This window comes from Rhipicephalus sanguineus, chromosome 10 (genome assembly GCF_013339695.2).
Source record: "Rhipicephalus sanguineus isolate Rsan-2018 chromosome 10, BIME_Rsan_1.4, whole genome shotgun sequence".
NCBI lineage: Eukaryota > Metazoa > Arthropoda > Arachnida > Ixodida > Ixodidae > Rhipicephalus > Rhipicephalus sanguineus.
Genome location: NC_051185.1, coordinates 8,970,896 through 8,983,315, shown reverse-complemented (window position 1 = coordinate 8,983,315; position 12,420 = coordinate 8,970,896). Strand labels below are relative to the sequence as shown.

At 45.3% G+C, this 12,420-nt stretch overlaps 3 protein-coding genes across 3 annotated transcripts in view; 2 read left to right on the top strand and 1 right to left on the bottom strand.

Moving 5' to 3' along the window:
• LOC119372330 (calcium-activated chloride channel regulator 3A-1) overlaps nt 1-4,879 on the top strand; it is a 29,636-nt gene extending 24,757 nt beyond the window's left edge. The window contains exon 12 of the mRNA XM_049419847.1: nt 4,245-4,879. Coding sequence (XP_049275804.1) covers nt 4,245-4,864 — 620 coding nt within the window. The 3' untranslated portion in view covers nt 4,865-4,879. The remainder of the gene's footprint in view (nt 1-4,244) is intronic.
• The window catches only part of LOC119406976 (calcium-activated chloride channel regulator 1), a 174,065-nt gene that overhangs the window by 106,700 nt on the left and 54,945 nt on the right, over nt 1-12,420 (bottom strand). The window lies entirely within an intron of this gene.
• LOC119372328 (calcium-activated chloride channel regulator 3A-1) overlaps nt 7,846-12,420 on the top strand; it is a 29,469-nt gene continuing 24,894 nt past the window's right edge. The window contains exons 1-2 of the mRNA XM_049419846.1: nt 7,846-7,940; nt 9,179-9,247. Coding sequence (XP_049275803.1) covers nt 7,846-7,940; nt 9,179-9,247 — 164 coding nt within the window. The remainder of the gene's footprint in view (nt 7,941-9,178; nt 9,248-12,420) is intronic.

Below are 12,420 nucleotides of genomic sequence, written 5' to 3'. Positions count from 1 at the left end.
CTTGTTAATACACCTTCCGGTCTGCCCCACATAAACCATTCCACAGGTCAGGGGGAATTCGTAGACCACTTCAGATGTGCAGGGTACATACGCACGTCTGTGCTTAACATCACATCCTCCATGGTTAACTTTGCTCGCGTTGGACATAGCACACAAACGCAATAACTTGCAAGGCGCTGAAAAAACCATATCGACCCCGTATATTCCCGCCACCTTTTCAATGCCGTGCGACACCTTGTGTATGTACGGTATCACTTCACACTTCCGCCTTTCACTCTTCTCCGATTCTTTTCCTTCGTTTACTTCTGCATTTCCGTCAGCGGCCGTGGTACGGTGGCAAATGACCCTTAAAAGTGATTCTGCTACAGCCTGAAGCAGCGTCTGCGGGAAACCTGCAATTCGGAGACGACTCACTTGTTAAGAGAAACTATCCTTGACATTGTGGTGACATGACTTGGTTAAAGATGACCTTAAGCATGACACCACCATGCCCTTCTTCACAAGCTTTGAGTGCGAGGAATCGAAAGGCAATAGGGCCTTCGTCGTGCGTGGCGATACGACCAGCACAAGTGTTCGCTGTCTTTGAAAAACAACTTTAAATCTAAGAACTGCAGAGATGCATTGTCAGGCAATTCAAAAGTAAAATTCAACTTAGTTGCTGTGGATTTAAAAGACTGAAGAATGCGCTTCTCTATCCCTTCAAGGTCATCGATGGAGTCAGTTTTTACAAGTATATTAAAAAGTCACCTACGTATCTACAGACACAAGCAATGTAATCGTCGGTAAGCACACGGGACAACGAACAATCTATACCAGCTAAATATACCTCAGCGAGCACTGGCACCACGCAAGACCCTATGCATATGCCTCGTTTTTGTACGTAAAAGCTCTCCTGGAAACTCACAATCGTAGAGGTAAGGTAGGTCTCCAGTTCCAGGAATCCCCCTAGCGAGACACCACTCGAGTTCTGGAACGCCACCGCACCAGAACGTTCAATACAATTGCGAACTGCCTTGAAAAGGTCCTCGTGGGGAATCGAGTAGAAAAGCTCCTCAATGTCAATCGAAAAGCCGGAGTTCGCTCCTGGTAAACTATCTTGGAGCAGCCCCACTAGTCGGTCTGAACTCGCGATCTTGCACGGGTCCTCAGGGGCCAGCCCCGTAAGCTGCCTCTGCAGGTATCGGCTGACAGTAGCCTGCCATGTTCCACGCTCCGTAGCAATGGCTCGGAAGGGACAATCCAACTTATGGCTTTTTACACTGAAGAACACGGTGAGCGCATGAACCTTGTTGTTCTTCACCTCCCTCCTTATCCGGAAACCAGACCGGTCTGGTTCTTGAAAATAAATATGTTGTTGCTAGTAGCGCTGTGTGGGGTTCCTATGTGCCTTCTCGTGTCTGTGTTTCCTTTCGCGCTACACCAAAAACCTTTCAAATGAGTAACCAACAAGCCCACGTTGCAACAACTCACTTGAGAGTACATAAGCCAGTATTATCGAAACTAAGCGCAATTTATGGTGCAATCATGTTAATGTCATACGTAACTTTCGTTAATGTGATTCCTCCGGGGCCGAACAATGTTTCAATATAGCTTGCTGAATCATAGGAATATAAATGTAATGTTTATTAGACCGATATTACAGCAGAGCCAGCACTCGAACAACAGACGTTCATCTGATAGGACGCCTGTATCGTAGGAGTACATATATAGTGTTTATTGGTTTCTTGTAAATTTAGATAGCCAGCACCACAACCACAATTGACGTTGCACCGACATTAGGCCTGCATAGGCTTTTTTTTTTTTCAAACCAGTTTACAGACCTGGCGTGGCTCTGTGGTAGAATAACCGACTGACATGTGGAATGCTTGGGTTCAATTCCTGCTGAGATCCTAATATTTATTCTTTCTATTTATCAGGTCAACGCTGCCGATGTCGGTTTTTCTTAACGCTCTCGCATTTAAATAACCAATGTCTGTTCTCGCCGTTCCCGGGTGGATATAAACTGTCAATCACCTGTGGCGCATACCCGTACACCGCGGCCCGTGTTAAACGGGTATGGGCCACACGTGTCTGGTGCAAAGTGTTGGAAGACGTACGCGACCGTCATAGAAATGAAGAAACGCGCCTGATGATTGAAGCATGGCATATCGAGAATAGTGGTAGCGCATGCGTGAGCCAACCGTCGATTAACTTGCATAAAGATGAAATCAAATGCCTTAACAGGTATCTTCAACGTAGACCGCCACGCGCGCCGGATTGATAGGTTCGCCTGTTGCATGGGTATGCGCAGATAAGTTTTCGTGCCTTCTTTCCTTTTCAGCCGTTGTGCGTCTCTTCAGTTGTTAGTCAGCGTTTGTGGTGTCCTGACTTCTTTCTTGTGTCCTTGTTTGCACGCCCTGTCTTTTTAGAAGGATTTTAACGTTATTCATGTCATGACCCGACAGTCATATTCGTCAAATCCTCTTACCCTCCCACGCCACTTTTGGCCTACACCAAGTTAAGGAGGCGATCTTGAGAGCACCCTGACCTAGGCGAATAGATAGATAGATAGATAGATAGATAGATAGATAGATAGATAGATAGATAGATAGATAGATAGATGATAGATAGATAGATAATAGATAGATAGATAGAGATAGATAGATAGATAGATAGATAGATAGATAGATAGATAGATAGATAGAGATAGATAGATAGATAGATAGAGAGATAGATAGATAGATAGATAGATAGATAGATAGATAGATAGAATAAGATAGATAGATAGATAGATAGATAGATAATATAGATAGATAGATAGATAGATAGATAGATAGATAGATAGATAGATAGATAGATAGATAGATAGATAGATAGATAGATAGATAGATAGATAGATAGATAGATAGATAGATAGATAGATAGATAGATAGATAGATAGATAGATAGATAGATAGATAGATAGATAGATAGATAGATAGATAGATAGATAGATAGATAGATAGATAGATAGATAGATAGATAGATAGATGATAGATAGATAGATAGATAGATAGATAGATAGATAGATAGATAGATAGATAGATAGATAGATAGAAACGCTCAAAGTGCCAAAGGTTCGCTAAGAAATGCTTCGCATTTAATAATAGTGACCGACTCAATGACGGCATATTTATGCGCTAATTGATCTTGAAATTCTAGACAAAGGCTGGATACTGCGTAGCCTAGCTAGTGCCCAGATATGTCTTCAATGCCTTTTCACGTTTCTTGCAGCACGCACAGATTTTTCAAGTGACATTTCTATCCCATTTCAATTTTAATGTGTAATACACGTTACAATACTATATGCTAAACGAGTATATTATAAATGCATGGAAGGCATTACCTTGATAGAATAAAAGCAGGACACCGACCATGAAATAATGACCATTATTTCATGGTCGGTGTCCTGCTTTTATTCTATCATGTTACTTCCCGACCAGACGGGTTTCCGTCAAAGCCTCGACTTCAAGCCGTTACCTTGGACCAATTTTTCTCGTTAGATATGCATTGGTCAAAATAAAGGATTAAACCTTGCCTCCCACCTTCTTCAATTCCAAGACGTTTCAGTGTCATATATTGCGTCCATCTACGAAAACGATTTAAGCGAGTTCGTCTACAGAACTTGCGCAAGGATGTTGAGAAAACGATGGCAGGAATAGCGCCTTATTTTTAGAATTCCGACGAGGATCTTAGCAGAAGCTGACGTTTCTGGAAAGCAGATATGCAACTAATCACAATAACTGTGTAAGTAAACTTCGCAAGTACAACAAGCCTTCGTAAGGAAAATCGGAAAGATTGAACGGTGAAGTTCAACTGCGAAAATATTTCGTCCAGTAATGTAATAGTATGGAGAGCTGGGCGAGTTGGTTTGAGGACATTTTTGGAAACATTTCAGCGCGCACACAAAAGACGAAAACGAAAGGCGAGAAGACAAACGATTTGTCTTCTTGCCTTTCGTTTTCGTCTTTCGTGTGCGCGCCGAAATGTTTCCAAGAACTTCGTCCAGTATTTTCACCATGGCGAAGCTTCTTTGTGCAGAGCCGAGCACTTCGTTTTTAAGTTTGACTTGAGAAATGATATTGATCACGATGTAGCTTTAATTTTCTCACTACGCTTGCAATTGCGAATGATTTGTTTGTTACCGGCATATTATCAAGTACATTTTCGTGACTGCACTCGTGCGGCGAATGATTTTATTAAGATGGTGCCATTCCTACTTGCAGCCTCAGGCGTGGAGATTCGAGCCAGCAGAGAATTCGGCGTGCTAAGCTCAGCATTCGAGAAGCAAACCAAAATCACGGAAGCCGACGTCGTGCAAGGCAATCTCGATCCGCTACCCCCCGGCGCCAAGCACACCGTCAGCGTGCACCTACCCCGCATACTGTCCACGCTGCGTCCGGACGGTGCCCTGGACTGGAGCGGATACCTAGCGGCTCGCGTCACAAACGCCGACAGTCTTCATTCCAAGACGTCCAACGTCGTTCAAGTGTCCCATACTGCACCACCTGTGACGACCACGGTGGCTACAACAACGACGGAAGTGACGACCACGGTGGCTACAACAACGACGGAAGTGACGACCACAGTGGCCACAACTACGCAAGCTAGCACCACCGAGGAAGCGACGACCACGGAAGTTCCCACTACCGTTCCACCATTGACAGGCGGGGAGTCATCGCGCTTTGTCGTGTCACACTGGGTGTGGATTCTGATTGGCTGCGTTGCCGCAGCGATTGTGGTCGCCGCCGTAATAGCGATCGTCGTCAAAATGAACCCAGCGAAACGCAAGATCTACCGCCTTTTTGTGAGAAAGCCCCGGCAAAGGCCTCAGGCTTCTGCGTAGTGCTTGCGGTGCTTCGCGCGAAGCGAAAGTGAACTGCCGTCATCCTTATCTATACGTGTTGCTAGTCTGTTGGTTCATACTTATCGCAGTGTAATCAGGTGCAAAACGATGTAAATTTCAATCAGGGAAGGGAGGAGTGTCCTCTCCTTCCTGGGTCTGAATTGGCAAAAACGCCTTACCCTAGGATTGTTAAAAAGAAAAATTTTCGCTCAGCACAATACAGGACATATCATTAGCCAAGCCCAATGCCAAGGAGCCCTTTCATCAAGAAAATCTTTGTAAGTTCGGCCAGTGGTCTTCCCATTACTTTGTCACCTGTTACATAGTAATACGTGATGACAATCCTCACCGCATCTGTAAAATCCATGATCTCGCTGCCTCTTGACTAAATACTCATTGTTTTTTATCGTTGAGAAGAATGTTTGATAACATAAATACTCTGCTTTATTTTTTTTTCCTGATGACTTTCTACCAAAGACAGACCGTGATTGTCAGTACTGTGTATACGTGAATTATTTCGTTTGTTGTTACTGAGCATATCGTCAACTGAACGTTCTGCGCATCTTACACTGGTCTTCGAGTTTCTTGAGTGCGTTCTGGAGTTTCATCCAAGTTCTACTTCGGAACCTAGGGACGCCCTCCACATTTGAATACTTATCGTACGTCTTTTTATGGACGTGGGCAGGGGGCAAAATATGAAGGTATCTGCGAACACAAGACAAACAGCCATTCCAGTGCCCTTACGTCCTGTGACGAAGCACGAAGAACCGTTTGGAGTCTAGAAGTGGCACTGCGCCTGCGCGCCTTATCGTGCCCGTGCGTTTGCCAATTACGCCAATTTATTGCCAGTGTGCTCTCCGAATAGTGATTAATACAGCAGATTACGTTAAGGGAGTGATGCATGCTTCGGCCGCTGCATCAATCGGCTAATGCACGAAGGCCCTGTTGTGCTACTTGAAGATGAGCGGCGTCCGAGTTTTTCTGAACTACTATGCCAGTTCGTGTTTTATGTGCTCACACTAACTGTTCATTTCTTCTTTTTCTTACTCTTGTTCTTCCTTCTCTATCTTGTCTATCATACACCCTTTCCCCTTCCCCATGTGTAGGGTAGCCAACAGAGCCAAATCTTGGTTAACATCCCTGCCTTTTCTCTTCGTTTCTTTTCTTTCTCTCTCTCGCGCGCTTATCCCGGTTCTGACAGCACAATTACCGCAAGATGGCGCATTCGCAAACACACGAGCAAGATAAAACGCGATGCCTCGACATGCCTCACCACCAGGCCCGCGACTTTACTCAAAGCGAATGAACAAGGATTCAACTGCGTGGTGACACGCTCACATATCCCCTAATATAATGTTTCTGCCTGTATGTATATGCAGCACCACTCCTCTCTTCTTTTCAATCTGCGATATGAGTTATAAATCCACATTTTTCATCTTTTTTTTTAAATAAATGGGTGGCTTCAACGTTTACGTTAAATGTGCAGCCACTTGTTCTTTACTCACGGGTGTTTTGTGTTGCACATTCTACTGAAGTGTACCTTGTTGCTCCAGATTCTCAATGCCTCTGTTGATGCATGTATTCTCAAATAAACAAGAAAAACAGAATAAATTTGAAGTTGATACGCCCCGGTAGGTGTTCCTGCAGTTGGCTCGTCCATATGACTCTGCCCAAGGCGTTGCTGAATATAGCTTTAAGAAAGGTGTGAAATTTCACATAAAATTGCCATAGAACTATTTGACCTGTTGGCATCGGTTCATGCTTATGAAGCGCAAGAAACACGGGGACAAAGCAGAGATGCACAGTGCTGAGATACATAGTGCTTGTCTTGCGTGTATCTCCACTTCGTCACCGTGATTTTGCGCTTCATAAGAGTGAAACTGCGATAGTTAGACCGGCACCAAAGGTACAGAGATGTGGACGGCACGACGACCGGCAAGTAGCCCCCAAGGGTAGAATCTTGGTGTGGGACAAATATTTCTTAACTGCAACTTTTCTTCCGAAGTTCAGAAGGGTTGCTTCTTCCGAAGTACTATTATAAATTATATTTACCGAAGCAGCAACAAGGCAGAAAAATATTGCCAACGTTTATGATACTCCCTATAATGCGAAATGTGAACGCAGCTCTAAGCGCCTTCTCATTTGGCTTTATACTGAAGCAAAAAAATGGAGAGGGACATGTATTTACGTAAGGTTACAGAGTTCTCTATATTTTGATTTCTTTATTTCTTATTTTTTATCTTACTATAATATTTTTGTCATTAATTTCTGCTTCGAAGACGCGAACTGAACTTGCAGGCAACTTTTGTTTATTTTTTATTTCGTATTTATTATTTATAATAATTTTTACTGTTTATTTCTAAATTTCACGCCGATAATCATTAACTATTTTTATTTATTGCTGTTCTTTATTTTTTTAATTATTGTTTTCCGCTTCGGCGACGGAGGTTCCAGCGTAATCCAGCCCAATTCGCGAGATCTTTCTTTGTGCTCGTTCGCAATCAAAAACGGGCGCATAAGAACTGCGCCCTATAAAACCTGTGTGAAAGTCATAGCCTCCTCGCGCACAATTGTAAGAGATATATATGGCAACGATTGGACAGATCCAGTTTTACATAATGAGACGAAAAAAAATCAAACGCAAAGCACTAAGGTACTTAAAAAATCCAGCCAGTTCCACGCCGTGAAAGCCATCGGGCAGCGAAGCTGTCGGCCCTTTCTTCAGGCATTAGATTTTCCTCCTAAGTTTCAGCAAAGTTTTCGCTAAGTATTTCTTTGCCCTTCAGGTAAAGCAGTGTGGATCCAACACCAACTGAGAAGGGACCCCGCGCGACGATATGCCCATTCACGGCCGCGCTTAAACGCTACTAGCGCTCCAGGGCGGCCATGGCCCATTTTATTCGCCCGAGACCCGTATTACTATCACGGCTTCGCTGGAACGCAAGCAGCTTTGCAAAGCGCTGCTGCTGTGGATGACATGCATGGCCGCGCTGGTGGCGTTCCACCGCTGCCAGAACTCTCGTACTGCCGTGTGCAAGAGCAGACGACAGATCGTTGCGAGCCTCACACCCACGGAGTAAGATATACAACAGTGCCGACTCCTCTCCAGTTGACCTACTTTTCTCAAAGGCCATTTTTAACACGAAAGTGTTTTATGCCCGGGTCCACCAAGACTTCAGTGACGTATTTCCGTCACGGAAGTGACGTCGTAAAAATTTACGCGATCAGATGAGAAAGAAAAAAAGCTCCGTCAACGGGCGTCGAACCCACGACCGCGCGGTCCGCAAGAATACGTGCCGGGCACGCTATCCACTGTGCCACGGTCACAGACTCTAGCGGCTTTACAAACGCACCTTTTATATCTACCACTCTCCTGGTCGGCGGAGTGGTGTTGCTCTCTGGGAGTGGTAAAGTAAAGTAATTCGTCATTACTGTGGTCTCCGCGAATAGCACGTGCAACGCGTTACACGTCCGTCCCATTCGGCGCGTTTTAAATGGAAGTTCAATTTTGTCAGTGCCTTAACACACCGCGCGGTGGCGACCTTACGCAAGCGTCGTACGGTCATGTAGGCTCCCTAAAGCGTCGTAAAAGCATCGGCCTCGCTCATAGCGTCACGCTAATCCAAACCAAAAATAGCTCTGCGACGCTCGCCTGCCTCACCTGGCTGTAACACCGCGTTCCCCGCTCACGCGCACGTCCCGAGAAAAATCGCGGCCGGGTTACAGGGGCGGCACGACGCGCTTTGCTTTTCCCTCTAGTCCGGCCATGGTGTTCAGTCACATTTTATCATGCCGCGGGATGGCGACCAAGTTCTGCGTCCAATATGCGACGCTCTTCTGGCTATCACACCTCGTTCTCTGATTACGCTTTTACCGTTAACTACTACAGCTACCACAAGGGTTTGTTTAATCATTTAACATGGACGTTAGTCGTCGACATGGAGATGTACAACCAATCATCAAAGTGGGTGTATCCACATTAAACGGTGGTATATAGCTGACAGACATCAATATACGTTGTGCAAACTCTCTTATATCAATGTACAGTAAACATTCAGTTACTTCTGTAAGGGCACGCTTTACTTTCGTGTTATTCCGATTCCTATGACGGAGGGCTCAACCATTTTTTTTATCCTCCTCTCGCTCCTTCTCCCCATCCGAGAGAGCTTGCCGCGACGCTCCTCCCCTTCTCCCCCTACGAGCGAGCCTGTCTGTGGAGATCAGTGGTGATTTTTAATGGAGGTCAGTGGTAGCCACTCCCGGTGAGCCGCAGCCCTTTCCCCATTTCCGCCGAGCCTCACTCTCGCCCCTCAGGTCACGTGACCTGGGCGACGCCTACGACTACTACTACTACTACTACTACGACGACGACGACTGCACAGGGTAGACTACGACAGCTTCTGTGTATAAACGTCGACGATGCAGATGATGAGGTGCAATATTTCTTTGTATTTTGTGCCCGGAGCACAGTTGAAGTGGTGAACCAGGCAGGGAATTTCCAAAGAGGCAGTAAACAGGCAGGATGATTCTAGTAGTGAACCAGAAGCTGGTCCGTGGCTTCAGAAGGATATGCACCACCACGAGGGTGTTAGCCGACTCCAGCAACATACCGCAAGCGAGCGCCATTTATATTCTGTAAGTTCGCATAACACTAAGAGATCGGAAGACAGCAGAATGGGCCATGTAGCCGACGTTGTAGTTGATATAAAGCGAGAGAAGTGGGCCTGGGCCTGCCACGTAATGGGAAGAACAGACAAGGGGTGTTCAGTTAGAGCAACAGAATGGCTGCCAAAGGATGGCAACAGAAGTCCCGGACGGCAGACGGAGCGATGGAATTAACAAGTTCGCCAGGGAAGCTTCCCTCACCAGGAAAATAGAGCAAGCGAAGCTTGGCGTGTGCGTGCCTGACCTACCTACTGCCTTTTGTTTTTTTAATAAATATATATAAGGAGAGGCTGGTGCCAATGCGTGGCGCCGGCTGTTCCTCTTCTCCTGCACAAGAGTTTCCGTCGCAAAGTAGAAAACAAACACAAGGCTATACAATTGCAGACAGATAGTACAACACTGACGCATTCAGTCCAAGTTCTTGAAGGATACCTACTGCCTTTCTTTTTCTTTCTTTCTTTCTTTCTTTCTTTCTTTCTTTCTTTCTTTCTTTCTTTCTTTCTTTCTTTCTTTCTTTCTTTCTTTCTTTCTTTCTTTCTTTCTTTCTTTGCATCGCATTGCGCAATGCTCCCTACTAAGTTTTTCGTTCCTCCATGGCGAGAATTTGACCTCCATCCACGTGCTTAGCTGTGTAACACTTCGGTTGCTACAGGCAACAACGACGGTCATGCGTTCATATCCAGAAAACAATGAAATGTGGCCACACGGAAATACAAGTGACCTAGATAGTCATATCAGGAACGGCTCTTCATCGACAAGCCCCCGTTTGATAGAGTAATTATTGGAAAACGGCGCATATAAATACACATGTGACCGGCGCGCCTTCGAGGGCGGCATTTTCGTACGCTCGCCGGCGCCAGGTTTTTCTTGTACAACGCCGCCATCGGCATCACCGAAATCAGTCGCTCATAAAAAGCGTCGCTTGAAAATGAAATCGGATCGCGCAAGAGAGGGCAAAGTAGAGATCATTTGTAGGGGCCTACGTCCTTCAGTAGAAGTAGACATAATAATAGGCGGTGAATGATGGTGATGATAAGGATGTTTCGCGCATTTAGATAGTTAAAATACAGCTAGGTACATCGTTGCCTTGGCGTTTTCCTTGTCAATGCGAAGTGGCGTCAATTCGTAAAGACATCATGCACACTGTTCCAAATGATTTCGTTACATTACACGGGTTCAAACCTCTCTCAAATTTAATGTGGACTGTCGGAATGATGGCCACAGTTGGCACACAAGCTGGAAAAAAAAAGAAAAAAGAAACTCACAGGGTCCTTATGCATTAGCCTACGGTGACTCGAAGGCAACAGTCACCTTTTTCTTCTCAGTCAATGTACTGATCCTGCCCCGCCACCCACCGAAAGCTTTCTGCACCTAACGTGGTTTTGAACTGCCTCCAGGATCGGATGCACTGCAAGCTGTCAGCATCCCACCTGGTTTTGCACTGCCTCCGTGATCGGTCCACCATTGACCAAGCGACAGTGTCATGTGATGACGACATCATGTAACGTCACGGTATGTGACGTCATGTTGAAGTCAAATTTTGGCGATCTGTGATGATAAATAATATCTGGTGTTTAACGTCCCAAAACCACGATATGATTATGAAGGACGCCGTAGTGGAGGGCTCCGGAAATTTCGACCACTTGGGGTTCTTTAACGTGCACCTGAATCTAAGCACACGGTCCTCAAACATTTTCGCCTCCATCGAAAATGCAGCCGCCGCGGCCACGATTCGATCCCGCGACCTTCGGGTCAGCAGTCGAGCGCCATAACCACTAGACCACCGTGGCGGGGCGGCGATCTGTGATGTCATGATGACGTCATATGGTGACGTCACCACGTGATGATTTTTTGCATCACTCGTGTTGACGCCGACTCCGCGGGTCTTCGACGGTAATTTTCGTGTTTGATGAGCAATCTAAAGATTTAGCCTTGTATTAGTGTAGAAACTTATTTGTCAAGGCTGCATATGAAGAAAAACGAACGGGTTTATATGACATCCTTATCTGGTTGGTAGACCTAACGAGAACGGAAGCCATGCAAATGAAATCACAAAAGCGCTGGCGAGCGCAACGGCCCCACGTGCGCAAAACCTGGCGACGAAAGATTGGCCTTTGAGCCCCTAATATGAGCAGAACACGCGTGCTTTACTGAAATCCAGATGCATTCCGATATGCAGTATCGCAAGGAACAAATTAAAGGTTCAATCAGCCTGCCGCTGATTACATCACTCCATTGAATACCAGTGATGGGGGCAAATATTCGACGCCGTAAGAATGCACAACAGTGACCGTGTTCGATTTTCTGCTAATTAGGAAATGGTCACGCAATGCTCCCGTGTTACGCACGGTGTGTGTTTCTTATCTCGATAATCACGCGCGCAAGTCGCCCTACATAAACATGGGATGCATAGTTCCCATGGTCGGTTCGTGATTTCTTAGATAACAGACTGTACGTTGTTTTATATCTGTAAACGTCGGCGTATACTGATTTTGACAGACATATACGCCATTGTTGTTACCTCGCGTAAGGCTTCCATGACGATTTAGACGGTCATGCAGATGTTATGTTTGCTCTGCATGCTGGAGTGGGCTGTCGATCGGTTTGATTGCGTTGGCTATTATTTATATTGGGAAAAAACCATTTGCTCCTGCAAGTTCTGAATGCATGCAAAATCCAGAAAAAAACTTGACATGTCTGCCGCAAACATACTGGAATAGGAGCTGTCACTAAAGAGAAGCAAATACGTAGTTGTAAAACACATTTTACAACTACGTAATTGGTGTATAGATTGTTACAAAAATATTTTGTGCCCTCATCTGTATCTCAACTATAAGATCATAAGCACAGGGTATGCGAATACAATTGCAGAACGGACCTTTTAAAGAGTT